The 14867-nt window shown below is 45.7% G+C and overlaps 1 protein-coding gene across 2 annotated transcripts in view; it reads right to left on the bottom strand.

The window, feature by feature from the left end:
• RALYL (RALY RNA binding protein like) overlaps positions 1–14867 on the bottom strand; it is a 1738931-nt gene that overhangs the window by 96159 nt on the left and 1627905 nt on the right. For both annotated transcript variants that reach the window (XM_069220422.1, XM_069220423.1), the window contains 2 exons: positions 6244–6407; positions 728–808 (listed from right to left, as the gene is read on the bottom strand). In XM_069220422.1, the coding sequence (XP_069076523.1) occupies positions 728–808; positions 6244–6407 (245 nt within the window). The remainder of the gene's footprint in view (positions 1–727; positions 809–6243; positions 6408–14867) is intronic.

Below are 14867 nucleotides of genomic sequence, written 5' to 3'. Positions count from 1 at the left end.
TTATACATGCTTTTTACCAGTATAAATTTAGGTTCAGCACTTGTCTGAATTTGCACTCATAAATCTATTTACTCATGTGTAACATTGCCCCAGTATGCTGGACTATTATATGTGAGTAAATGTACTCCCGTGGGCAGAAACTGGATGGTTTAGAGGCAGAGCTTTCATTAGTACACGAGGTACCGCGGCAATAAGGCCGAGGGGGTTGATGGGCCCAATGTACCCCAATTCTGCTGTCTTTTTTTTACTGCTCACTAAGAGGGATAACAGGGCATCTTTGCTTGCGTGCATTGAGACACCTGCACCTTGCCTGGCCTGTAGGGAGTTGACTAGAGTGAATGGCCGGGACAGCATGTGTACACCCACAATTCTAGAAGTCCGCTGGTATTCACGAACCTTTTTCAATCCACCCTAAGCCTGAGACAGGACAGAAATATACTCCTGTCAAGAGTACCAGGTTTCCATGGTGGGAATTAGAAGGGATCATCCTCAAAATTGCATTAAAAGGGGTTGATCCGCTAAAAAAAATAGTTTCCTATAGGTAACAAAATAATCTATTCACCTAATTGTACAATATATATAATTACACTTACGAAAATTGTTTCAAATTTGTGTAAATAATAACTCTCAAAAGGTTCACAGGAGTACTCCATGAAACCATTGAGCACAAATGAGAAGCATTATTGGCATATTTATTCACAAGATGGTATAATTCACACTTCCTTACCAAACATAGAAACCCAGTGATGCCATCGATCCTCCACACGCTTCACAGCTGCAGCAGGTGTACCATTTCTTTGTTGCTCCCCTAAAACATACAGATATATTCAATTACTATATTTTGAAGGCTTAAGTTAAGGAGAAGAACTGCCACGTGATGTAACTAGACACTAATACATATTGGCTACTCAGTGGTTCACTTTTTTGCAACTTCAGATGGATGAAATACTGAGTGCCATGCTACGTGGATTACATTGTTAAGGGTTCTGCAAAACTAGTTTAAACTTTGAGAGGCTGATAAATCAAGACTTTAGCAAGTACATGATTTATAGGTCAGAGCAAAACTAGATATTATTTCTCAAAACTGGCGTCATTCTGACTTTTGCGGGAAGGAAAAAAACGTGTCTTTGGAAATAAATGGCTTGTCTTTTGCAGGTATATAAAAGGTTTCATCTAATGACAATAAAGAAATACACTTGAAGCCCGTGCCTTCTGTCAGGGTGGATTACACTGGTATTTGCAAACGTGACGTATGTAATACGGCTAAACACGTACCACTCCTCCTAAGGCATTGTGTGATGGTTAGAAATGTTTAGCTACTTATCCCCAATCACATTATAGTTGAATTCGTGCCAGCCCTCTAGGGGGGTTCATGGCATATCATGGGGTCTAGGCAGTATAGAAGTGCAGACCCTTGGGTGACCTCTGTTGGGCTTTGAACTACAGAAAGAGGTCCAACAGAACACTTCTGGAGTAAAAGTACTTCAGGGGAACTTCGCGGAGGGCTCTTTTGATGTGCTCAGGTGCCCAAGAGGGTCTGTGAAACTAGGAAAGGGTTGCCGTCGTGGTCTGGAAGACCATAAAGGCAATTAGTCAGAACACCCGGAAGAAGTTCAGAGGACTTGAGGGAAGGACTGGGAGGAGGAGGAGAAAGGGAATCTAGAACTCCAGAAGAAAAAAACATTTATGGTGCCCTCATACAATAGTTTATTTGACACATAATATTAATAACCGCATTTGTTGTAATTCGCTCAATCTACTCTGTGCACTGAAATTAAAGCACTTAATTAATTATCAAAATGGTGTTTGCTGCAGCTTGTGGAAGAAAGAAAGAAATAAGCAAGCAATATATGACAGACTGAAATACCTTGTAATGATAGGGTGAACACTGAGCCTATCTTGAGATAAGAATTCAGATTAATAATTGCATGCACGAGATTGTTCCCTGGGCCCTAGAAAGGTACAGGGTATGGTCGCCCCAGTCACCAGAATCAACTAGGAGATTATGTATAAATAATACAAATTTCTGGGTAAAGAAGCTCAGAAATCCAACAAAGAATAAGTCAGGGCAACACAAATTGGGGTGGCTTTAGTATGATGACAAACCCATGTAAAAACTCTTTGCAGCCATTAGCATTTTATAGCCAGGGCACTGACTTTGGCAAGTATAGGGGCCGGGGAATGGACAGAACAAGACTGCAGTAGGACAGCAGTGATTTGGTGTCCAGGGAGTGTGTAGCGCAACCTTTAGTATCACACGCAGTTACTAGGGCCCATATTTATGAGATTTTGGCTGTTGCAGCACACATTGAAATAGGAGAAAACGAGAAGAAATAAAGATATTTCTCCTCGTTGCGCCTCTACTGGGGAGGCATATTGTTTTGCCACATCCGCAGATTTACATGGTCTTGTAAATCTGGGGAGAATCTAGGGATGCATCAAAATCTATGGGTGTTGGCTAGAAACACCCAAAGGAATGCCCATGGAATGTCTCCCTAATGCAGAGTAGGACAATGCAGCGATTTGAGCTGCTTTGCCTACTCCATATTTATAAAGCCATCCTAAGCCACGCTAAGTGGATTTGCGTGACCTCAAAGATGTGATGTGATTTGAAGGTTTGCAGCGCCGTTGCATCACAAAAAGTGATGCAATTGTGGCACAAGGGGCTTGTAAATATGTCCACATGTGTCCCTGAACAAGGAGGTATTTGGCAGCAAGGAATGTTCCAATAAATGCGTTTGGTTTATTTAAATAGACTATGCAAGATAAATATTTTTAAACTATTACTCTACATCATCATTTATCTGCAGGGTGGCTCTAACTGGGGTCAAGCATGGACATAAAAGCTGCAGAAGAGTGATAATAGTGCAAGCAGAATGCAAATGGAACCAGAAAATAACACATTATTCACTATCAGTGTAATAAAAAAGGGGGTACAGTTAGCTGGAATATGTCCATCCCAGGGCAGCTGGGGTAAGTAAAAATGTTTTTCAATGTATGTTGTGTGCATGCTTGCAGGTGAGAGTGTGTTTATGTGAGAGAGTGTGTGTAAGTGTGAATTTGTGTGTATGTGTAAGTAAGTATGTGTGTGTGTGTGTGTGTGAATGTTGCGTGAAGGGACGTGTGATGTCACTTCTGCTACCTCTGTCATTGTGGTGAATTGACGTCCATGGTTACTTCCTTCTTCTGTTTGATGCATTCTACATCAGACATAGAAACGAGAATATGAATGTAAGGATTGTTTTGTGCAAGAAGGTACCCCTTCCTGCACTAAAGCAATCCTGCTCTTACTCAGGCACACTTGCAACAAGGGGCAAGGGTGCCTGTGTGCTACAACAGCGCAAGGAGGGAGAAGTATGCCTTATGTTAGTAGATATGGCACATTTCTGCGCTCTCTGTTTCACGCAACTCAGCGCAGAAACTTTGCTTGCTGCCCGGCCTTGCATGTAACCTTGGTGAATCTGCCCCTAATTCTCTTTTTGGTTAGTTCCTCAAAAAAATGCCTTCTTTTATCTTTGTACTCAAATGTATGCTCACTATAGTTAAACTGCATTAGACTTGTATTGATTTTTAAAGCAGTATTTTTATTTTGACATACACTAACTTCATATCATCCATTAAAAATAATCGTTTTTAAAGTTTCTACATATAGATGACATTCGTACGGAATGTGCTTTAGGGCTTTCAGTTTTAACCCATATTCCAGTCTTTAAGAAACTATAATACACATGAACTGAAGAGCAGCTCCTAAACATCACATTTATTTCGTATTCCTCTATAAAGGCAGTCAATTGCCGCCGGCTTTCATTAGAGCTGGCTGACATGAAATGGAAGACTAATTGGCACTTAAAACTAATTATGTGCCAGGTGTTTTCAGTATAATGAAAGCCTATGGAAACATAGTTTTCACCTTAGGATTCTGATAGCCATTCAGTGCAAATCATAGAAGACATTTGCTTTTGAAATTGTGCCAACTGATGCCCACGTCTAGAGGCTAATTACGAGTTCGGATGTAGTGCCCATGTACATCAAATAGTTTTAATGACTCATTCGTTTGCTCAAATGAACTCACTATTTCAAAAATGCGATAGTTCATCAGCTCTGAGGCTATGCGTAGTCTACAGCTAAATTAAAAATGTGGGCACATTTTAAGCAAAGCTTTTTTGCCATTAAAATCTGACACGCATGCTATCTCAAAATCGTTCTCAGCTAGGAGTTGCACTTCGCAGCTCAAAAGAGGACCTGCCTCATCGCCTAACGATGGCACATGCACAGTGGCTCCAATGTGGCATACCGAGACACCTGAAGGTCAGCTCTAAAGAGCACGAAAAGTGCAGGTGCCAGGAGTGGCTCGCAGTACTTTGAAGGGGCGGGGAGGTGTGCCTGGACGGGGGGATTAATGCTGGATCATCGCGGCCACCACCACTGCACCACTGCACCACTCCTCTGCTGCAGGTTGCAGACACAGGCTCCCACCCTGCCCTGCGGCCAATCCTGACGCTGCTTCCAGCAGTGTTAGGATTGGCTGGAAGTGCCCAACCAGGGTGCTCCCAGGCAGACTGGAACCTGTGTCTGCTGTCTCCAGCCCAGCAACACAGTGCCGGGCTGGAGACAGCACAGTGCGCTCGTGTGTTTGGCCGGCGCGAGACGGTTGGCCAAACATACATGCGCAATGAGGAGGAGTGCTGTAAACTTCCCCTCAGTCCTCGTCATCCCCAATGCCCTGCCCTTGTAGTAAAGATTTGCAGCTGCTGCTGCTGGTGGGGGGGGGGGGGAGGGGGGAGAGGATGTGATGCTCCTCATCGCCCAGCGGAGGAGCCACGTCTGGCAGATACACATTGTGTACTACCCTCAACCGCAATACAGGGCTGCAGCAGAAGGCAGTTCCACATCAGTGGTTATGTGCTGCATACATGCCATACCTAATTGCTGAGGTGAAATCCCTCAGGCAATTTCATCTCATTTAAGAAATGCATCACCTTGAAAGTAGCTTAGTAATTGAAGTCAGCTACGGCCTCATATCCATTCTTGATTGTGATGGAATGCTCCGAAATACAGGTTTGTAGGGTTTAAGTAATTTCCTGCTGCTCAGTCATTTAATGTAAAGCTTTAATTCAAAAAAGGTCCTCCCTGATAATAGTCACAGCTTGATATGATTTTTTTTTCATGTTTGCTACGGATATGCTATTTTCCCTGTCATGTTCTGCAAAAAAATATAAAACGCCCCTGAGCTTTGGAGGTGCCTTTTCCAAAGATTTGTTTATATGCATGAAATCTATCATTACATTGTCTAGAGAGGGGGCTGTACATTCCACTACTGTTTCTTTAAACTGCTCCACGATAAAACTTTGCAGTCTTAAATCGGGTTAAGTGACATTTTTGAGTAGGTAACTTAATTGAACACAACCTAGGGTAAATTTGCACTAGTGAAAAGGAGGCAAATCGGTTCCGATTCACAGAGTTGTTTGCAGGGGTAAATTTGACTTCAAGGCGCAAATGGCTTGATATCCCACTGCAAGGAGTTGAAGAAGCTGCTCTTGCATTCAAAAACTTTTTTACTCGCACGTAATATTATGCACACAAAGGTGTAATATTACATGGGAGTAAATCTCCTGCAAGGGTGCGGAGTGGATATTCAATCAATCAGGAATTTGTAAAGCGCACTGCTCATCTGTGAGAGTCTCAAGGCGCTGATATTCCAACCCGTGGTTTGTCTTCTAAGCTCGTGAACACCCACAAACATGATTTTATGGGGATTAACGACCACATCTTGACCCCGTCCCAACGTGGAAATGGTCAGAGATTGAATTCCGTGAAAGGCATGAGTAAATTATTTTTCATGGTTGGTGGGGTACCAGAACACCTTCAAACTTCGCGGAAGTGAAGAAGGTGTCTCTGCTTATTTAAATTGAGTACATTACGACATGCACACTTTACACCTGAGTGATGAGGGAATATACACAAGAAAACAAAAACTACAGAAACTACCTGCAAGCCTTAGTGTGATTTATACCTTGCATGATGTATACATCTACTTATGTTTCTATGTAAATTGTCAGAGTGGGAGCTGAATCTAATGAACTTATATCGATACAACATTGTGTAATGCACAGTGAAAACAACCCTGTGGCAAAACATGGTATATAAACTAGAAAAAAACGCACATTAATAAACAATGATGTAAACATGATAACTTCTATTTTCTAAGTTCACATTGAAGCCTTGTTGGAGACCAACACTCACATTTTGATCCTGAGGAAGAGGTCCCACTTGATGTTGATCGCGAACCCCCTTTCAGAGCGAAAAGAGCCTTCGCCCTCCGGGTCAAAGGTACAGAGATGCGAGGGCGCTTCAGTGGTATGACTGCGCGGAGCGGAGGCGGGACACGCCCATGATACTCAAACAAGCTAGGGGAGAAAGTGACATTTTTTATTTTAGTACATGTCAGTCAAATAAAAACTAAAAATCATTTTATCGCAGATGAATCTGTGTATTAGGAGAATACACACATATTGTAAGTGCCACGCCTGCTTAAATAATTAGTGTACAGGTTAATTATGCCTTTGTGGGAGAAGAGTCACAATTCATCTTGTACACACCATATTGACTACAAGCTCTTCCATGCTCAGGTACAATTGCACAACATTCCACAGTAGGCTTCAAGGGAAGGTGAGAATTTTATTGGCCTGATTCATTAGTAATTTTCTGACCCGCACTATCACAGAAATTAATATGTTCCAAACACAATGAATGTGCTCAAACTGCTCTACCAACAAAGCATGTGCACCCGAGCTTGTGGAGTCATTCAATAATCATTGCTTAGTCCAACTCTTTTAGGCCTGTCCTGTGACACAGTCATAAAGTTTAACAAAATCTGTTCTAGGGTGGCTTCCCATCTGTCCCCGTTCATGTGCAGGTACCAGCTGCCATTTTGGAATGCTTTTTATCATACTTTCTTATTGTTTACAGTTTCGAGATGGCGGACATGTTACATTCTTGAAACAGTAAGTTAATGGTAAACTTCTGCAAAAGAAACTAGCACTGGCAAAGACAATAGCTCTGGGCCCATGTTCAAGTCTATTTGCTTTGTCAGTGTTGTAACATGTTTCTTCTCTTGCCATCCTGATTTGTTCATTTGGGGGCATATTTACGAATCTTTCATGCAATGTAGGGCAGCAAGCAGAGCTGCTGCATTGTGCGACAGCGAGAGAGCAGAATTGCTTCATATTTTTTCAAAGATATGGTGCATTTCTGCTCTTTCCTTGCATTGGCACACTGTGTTCTGCCTAGCGCCAGTGCAGGTACGCTTGCACCATGGTGCAAGGGTGCCTAAGTTACCGGCAGAATTGTTTTGTGCCTTCTTGCACAAAAACAAATCTAAAGAGGCATATTCCTCTGTCTATTTGAGTTGCGGAATGTAGTACACATGAAAAGAGGAAGGAACGAGGAGAAATGAAAATATTTCTTGTTACACCTCACAGGAGAAGGCATAGCATTTTGACGCATTCCCAGGTTTACTAGCTTTAGTAAATCTAGAATACACCATATTCCATGGGTAGATGCACGGGAACACCCATTAAAAGAGAGAGAGCAGAAATTCTCCATATTTACAAAGATAACAAGCATTTCTGCTCTCTCCTTCCACTGGTGCACTGTGTTCTGCCCGTGTTACCGGCAGAATTGTTTTTGTACAGGAAAGGATGTCTTTCTGCACAAAAACAATTCAAAGAGGCATATTCCTTTTTCTATTTGAGTTGCAGAATGTAGCACACATGAAAAAAGGAAGGAACGAGGAGAAATTAAAATATTTCTCCTTGTTACAGCTCACAGGGGAAGGCTTCGCATTTTAACATATTCCCAGGTTTACTAGTTTTAGTAAATCTGGGAATGCGCCAAGTTCCATGGGTGGAGGCACAAGAACGCCCATGCTCCACCCACTGAATGCCCCCAGCTTGAAATGTAACATAACGCAGCACAGGCAGCTGTGTTGCATTATATTTCTTTACAGAACCATCCATCCAACAGGAATTTCGTGAAATTTCAACCACAATTTTCCCTTCCTGCAGTAACTCCTCCAGTAGAGACTGAAATTCCATTGGCGAAACCACAACTGCTCTGCCAGAGAACTCAAAAAGAAGCAAAACCTTCAGCACCTGTATAGCAGGTGAGATAGTGTACTTATAGTCAGAAATCTCACTAGCAAAACTCTAAACCCAGGCTACAAAACCGAATACAGACAACATAAATGTAGAGATGAAATCGGCCATCATCCAAACAGCTGTGGCACCTTTTGCCTTTTTTTCCCCTTTGTCCTGGAAAGTTTCCCGGTGTTTTGGGCAACTTTTTCTTGTGTCTCTGAGGAATCCATCAAACTACTTATTTGGTGCTCCTTAGGGAGGTCAGTGGATCCTCATTGGTCTTCCCACCCTGTAGTCTCTGGAGAGTAATCCAGGTTGGGGAAGCCCTGTATGGTTGCAGGAGTATAGGATTTTGGGGGTAAAGTAGCTGCATTCAGGTGCGATGCCTACCAGCCTACACATAAAAAAATTAAGGCCAGTGGGTTGGACAGGCTCCTTGTGTTATTTATTTGTGTACTTGAATTGTTTGCAAACATTACGTGTATATGTTTTTTCAATATAAATAGCAATCATTGTAATTTGCAGGCACTGGAGATGCTACAGTGTCACTGGCCAATACTGCTCACCATAGCCAATCGTGAGCCTCTGTATGGCCAGAAATCTATATAGCATCTGCAAGCTGGAGTATGGATGCTGTCTACAGAAGCAAAGATAGCCCTACCTCACTTTTCCTCCCTCTCTTTTCCCAGAAGCTGTCTGGGCGAAATTACGCTAGGATTCCCACCAGAGTAGTCCAAATGAAATTGGGGCTGGCTGCTACAATGCATTCTACAAAGAGGTAAGGGGGGTGTTCTTCACAGAAATTATACTGGGGAGAGATATTCTGCTCCAACCTGATTGGTTGGATTGTTGAACCACGGGTAATCAGAGCCTCTAGAATCCTAGGTCAAAAGATATACCTAATATATGGGACCAACAGCAATGAACCCTAAACTGTGAGATAGGTGTTTCTTCGTAGCTACAGAAACATACTTCTCAAACACAGATGCACTGCTCATTTAAGTTACAGTTCTTGTTATGCCATTTATTGATTGTTCTGCCATTTGTTGCGATCAGTAGGAAGTAGGATCATGAATAGTAGAGATAGAGAACCTAATACAAAGTAACTCAGGTTTGGTGGGCTGTGATTAGTAGGATCACAAATAGTAGAGATTGAGAACCTGATACAAAGTAACTCAGGTTTGGTGGGAACTCTGTGTATTTTGACTAGGTAGCGATAAAGAACAGTAGATATTTGCAGATATTGCTTAAATTAGTACCAATTTGCAGTGTCTTTTACTTTCAGGAGCGGTGATGTTTTTGCAATTATCTGACGATAGCATAGATGATTGTAGAGTTATTTCTAGGGGTTCCGGTTGTATATAACTGTCCTGTGTTGCATTACTGTTTTGCTGCCCTCCGCATAGTCATCGGTTTTAAATATTAACTGAAAACTCCGGCGGGCATTCACATCTTTGCATCATCTATTAGAACTGCGTTGCGCCGTGCCCCGAATCAAACCTACACGTCATCCTGGGTGCTCCCCCTTGGCTGCAAACGGGCTTCTACCCAGAGCACTTGAGATGTCCTCGTGCAGTGTCCCCATTAGTGGAACCTGGGATTCCCACGTTTGGTATTGGTTGGCTTTGCGTGCCACTGCATGTTTCTTAGGGCCATATGTACGAACACAATTTCCCATAAGGACAGAATGGGTAAAACCCTTTGCTACATCTGGCCCTTAGAAATGACCCAAGCAGCAAAGGATGTATCCTATGGGCAGAAGGATGGTGGCTTGGAGACTCAGCAGCCATTTTCAGAAGGTACTTGCGCGTCATGTAACTCACAAGATAATAAACTACGCCCATAAGCAAGGAACATGCGTTAAACATGCTGTGCACCCCTCGTTGGATCTGGTTAGATTTGCCACTGCTTTTAAAATAAGCAACAAATAACTGGATATCTAACACATTCCCATATTCATAAAACTATAACATGCCGAGCAATTGTGTAATTCTTTAACACAGGCGTGCTGCCAGGGTCTCGGTTTTGGCTTTGCAGAGCAGCAGCACGTGCACCACCAGAGTGCCGCGGGTCCGAGTGCGAACTCAGCGCTGGCGGCATCGTTGGCAGTGCCTACTGCTTGAGCAGACTTGGCACATTACACTGGAACACACAAACCTCCGCGCTGAACCGGAGTTACTTGTTAACAAGTTTGCTGCGCCACCGGCACATTTTGTAATTTATGCAAAATAAACTTTTCACGGATGAATAAATGCTGCAGCACATTAAGAGGAAAGGGATATATTCATCATTTTGGAAAACTCCTCGGGCCCTCGTTCTTGTTTATTATACAGTTGCTAATTACACGCTTATGATACGGTTCGTGACGCCGCTCATAGTCAATCAACAATCCTGTCAAACTGACTCCCCATTTAGAAATTAAATGTGAGATCTCAGTGATATAGCGTGTTTAAGTGAGAATTATTAGATTTCAGCACAGCTATTCCTGACTCCTAGAGCCAGCGTAAGGCACCCTGGGCATGTGAGGAGGGGCACGGGGCCCGGCTGGCTGTTCTGCCACCGGGCATTTCCCCAGTATGCTGCGGGCTAGAGGGCTGGCTTCAAAGTATGAGGGACTCCATGGAGTAAGAATAAGGTTAAATACTCGTGTACATTTGAGACTTGTAGATTTATACATACATGGTTTTTACTAAGTCCTAAAGTGATACGTTTTTGACAGTTTACTGCGTTAAAAACTGTAGAAGCTGTAGGTAAATTCTCCTTCTTAAATAAAATACTATACGACACCATTCAACATTTTTAACCATTCCAAGATGAATGGGAATTTTTCCCACAGCAGTGGCCCAAGAATGTATATTACCTCCCGTCCCTCCCTCTCCTTCCTTTAAACCAATGAGGCTTCCTGCCTCCCACTAGACCCTCCCTTCCCCTTTTAAACCCCCCCCACCCCTACCCCCTCCTGTTCTTTTTGTCTAGCCCACGCTAGACTTTCCCTTTTCACTTACCTTCACGGCGGGGCCTGGAGGTCATCGTTGGATGCACTCCTCGGGAAGCGGAGCTCCGCGAGGTGTGCTTCGGCCGGGCGCGTCTTTTCTGAGCAGGCGGGGCTGCTCGTAAGACGCGTCCTGGGAGGCGGCTGACGGGGTCAGCCGGCTCTTGGTGGCTGGGGCGTTATGTTCCGTTTTTTCTTCGCCGCGGAGGGATGCCGAAGAGTGTTTTTTGGTTTCTGTGCGGGTGAGACGGGCGTTCTGCCCGCATTTTGACTGAAATTCTTGTTTTGACCTTTATATGGATTGGTTCTGGGATATTGTTCCTGGGCCCTGTATATTTGGAGGTGTTTTTTTAGGTTGGTGACAATGTGTTCTGTGGATGAGATCGTGCCTACAGATTCAGTTAATGGACGGAGGATTATTTCTTCTTCCTCCTCAAGGGAGGGAGGTGTTGATGGCATTTCCACTCCTGGGAGCCCCCAGATTCAGGGTGGTGGTGCTGCGCCCATCATGTCCAGGGAGGAGGTGCAGGAGATGTTCGAGGGGGCTGTTTCCAGAGCTCTTCATGCGGGGATGGCCTGGCCTAGTGGGGCTAGGGCTACCCATTCTCCTGCAATTGCAGGGAAGTCCTCCTCAGTGAGTAAAGAATGGGATGCTCCATCTACGTCCTCTGGGGGTGAATTTGGCTCCAGGAAGGTGATGTGGGTTGTGATGGCACATGTACGGGACTATTCGGGGTTTCCTGTGTTTAGTCCTACCAACTCTGGCTCTCACTTATTTCCACTATATCAGACGCTGTCTGAATTTTCCATGCCTTTTCGGGGACCTGTGTAGGATATGGTGTTTTGGGTGTGGAGGATGTGGATATGGCTCAGGTTCCACGGTTCGTTCAGATACGTTCTTTACTTGAGGGTGAGGAGGTATGGCCTCCCTCGGTCCTCCTGGATTCACGTTTGGCTACCCTGATTGGCAATACAGTTGTCAATCCGGAGGATTGTGTGCCTACTGTTGCCACGGCCCGTAGGGTGGACTCAGGGCTTAAGAGGGCTTTTGCGGCTGAGAATCTGGCTCTTTGGGCAGCTATTTATTCTGCTTATGCGGCCCAGTCGTTGGTGCAGGTCTTGGATGAACTGGCAGTGGTTGTTCAGGATGGGGCAGAGTGTTCGGAGCTCCTGGCTGGTATGGAGCAGCAGGCCAGGTTGTTGGCAGATGTGTCTTCGGATGTGGTCCGTGCTTTGGCTCTGGCGTCTGGTGCTTTGTTTGGGGCCCGGAGGTCCCTCTGGTTCCGAGCCTGGAAGGCCGTCCCGGGGGGGTAGTCTGCCTGGCTGTGACTACCTTTTGAGGGTCATAGCTTGTGTGGGGTTCATTTACCTTTCATGCTTTACAAAGCTTTTAAGGAACGGGAGCATGCTTTGCCTTATAGGCAAGGAGCAATAGCTCAGCGGCTGTGTCATCTGCCTCTGGTGCTGGAAGCTCCCCAGGACAAGGGTTCGTATCCCGCCACGGCTGGTCAAAACACATGTTTGGAAGAAGCATTCCCGTTCTTCTCCTAGGATGGAGGCCAAATCTTTTTCTTTTAGGAAACTGCGTTTTCAGCCGTGTTTTTCCCCTAAGATGTCGGCGCCTTCGAACCGGGGTGGGTTCGAGGTGGGGTCCTGACAATCACTGTGGGCCTGGCGTAGGGCTGGTTGGGGGAAGGCTGAGCCCCTTTCTTTCGTCTTGGAAGGAGTGTGTCAGCGAGCGTTGGGTGCTGGACATTGTGGCCAACGGTTACGTCTTCGATTTTGTGGTGATGCCTCCAGATTCGGGGTACGTCCCACTCCTCTGCCGGCTGGAGGGTAGTGGAGAAAGGCGTGGTTGGACGGTGTCCGGGACTTGCTGGTCAAGGGGCTGTTGCCCGCGCCCCGCTGGAAGTAAGGGGTCTAGGCACTTATTCGGTCTTATCTCTAGTTCAGGAAGTATCTGGGGGGTTTCGACCTGTGCTCGATAGGAGGGAGGTGAATGCTTGGATCAGGATGGTGCATTTCCGCATACTGTCTATTTTGACTGTTTTTCCCTTGGTCAGTCTCGGGGACTTTCTGGTGTCACTGGTTCTGCGGGATGCCTACCTGCACGTGCCTGTGGCAAGGTCTTCGCGGAGGTTCCTGAGGTTTGCTGTGGATCGGGTGCACTATTAGTTTTGTGTACTGCCGTTCGGCCTCAAGTCTTCTCCTCAGATTTTTACGACAGTGCTGGCCCCCCTGGTGGTTTTGCTACATTCAGAAGGGGTGTTTACTCATCCATATCTGGACGACGTTTGATCCATTCTACCTCGCAGGCCCTATTTCAGAGGCAGGTAGCCCAGTTTCTGGTGTCCGGCAGAACCACTGGTTTTTAATCAACGGGGGGCTATCGGTTAAGTCCCATCCCAGGATCTGGTTTTTCTAGGGTCTCTGTTTCGGAGTCTTCTTGGCTTGGTGGCAGTGTCAGAGAAGAAGTTTGTGGTGCTCCGGTCCATGGTGTGGATGGTTGTGGTACAGACTGCCCTCCGTGCTTTTCTATGGTTGCGGCTGCAAGGTCATTTGGTGGTTCTGCGGTGCTTGTTCGGACAACATAGTGGCCAGGGCTTATGTCATCCTTCAAGGGGGGACCTGGTCAAGGGCTTTGTTCAGTCTGGCTAGGAAGATTTTTGTGTGGGCTCAGGAGTGGGTTTCTGCTCTCAGGGCTGCATACATTCGGGCATTGTGCGGGCGGATCTGCGGAGCGGGGTGTTACTTCCTCTCAACGTTTCTCCCTCCGGAGTTCACTGTTTCTTCATCTGGTTCGGCTCTGGGGTCTTCCAGTGCTGGATGTGTTCGCGTCCGAGAAAAACGAGTATCTCGGTCTCTTCGGCTCCCGGTTTTTGGTGTCCCCAAGCCTGGGAGGTGGACGGGATGTCGTGTCCTTGGCCGAGGGGCCTTTTGTATGCGTTCCCGCCGTTTCAGCTACTCAGGCCTTTGCTGTTAAGGGTGCGGCTTCTGGGGGAAAGGGTTATCCTGATTGCTCCCCATTGGCCTAGGGCGAATTGGTTCCCATTGCTGCGGCTGAGGGCATCCGGTCGGATGTGGCCTCTTCCTCTGTGTCCGTCACCCCTGGGGTTTCCCTGCCCCTCATTGAGGTCTTGGGGGAGGTTACACTTGACGGCCTGGGAATGGCCCGCCGAGGTTTGACGGGTCTGGGGGTGCCAGTGGCTTTGAGTTCTACTTTACTGAGTTCCAGGCGGCGTTCCACTTTACTTTCTTAGGGTGGGCTGTGGAAGGTTTTTTTCTTCTTGAGGCATGTATTGGATCCTACCGGCACGTCTCTCTTTGATGTGATGCGGGTCTTGCAGGACGGTGCTCACTTGAGGTTGTCAGGGGCGTCTCTGCTGGTACAGTGGGCGGCTATTCAGGCATTTAGAGGTCCGTGGCGCAGTCTTCCGGATGAGGGTCGTTTGTTGCCGGGATTTTTTCAGGGGCTTCTTCATTTGTTTCCTCGCTCTGTACGTTCTTTTCCTTCGGGGGATCTTTCTTTGGTATTGGATGTTTTAACGGATTAACCTTTTGACCCTCTGGGGGACTGTGTTTACGTCTTCTTTCCTTAAAGACGTTCTTTTGGTGGCCATTGCTTCGGCTCGCCATTTAGGAGAATTGGGGGCCTTGGCCTGTTCCTTTCCTTTTTGGGAAGTTTTTCCGGATCGGGTGGTTCTGGTTCCGGTACCTTCTTTTATCCCGAAAGTCAA

This window comes from Pleurodeles waltl, chromosome 2_2, assembly GCF_031143425.1.
Source record: "Pleurodeles waltl isolate 20211129_DDA chromosome 2_2, aPleWal1.hap1.20221129, whole genome shotgun sequence".
Classification (NCBI taxonomy): Eukaryota; Metazoa; Chordata; class Amphibia; order Caudata; family Salamandridae; genus Pleurodeles; species Pleurodeles waltl.
This window is presented reverse-complemented; position numbering and strand designations above follow the sequence as displayed.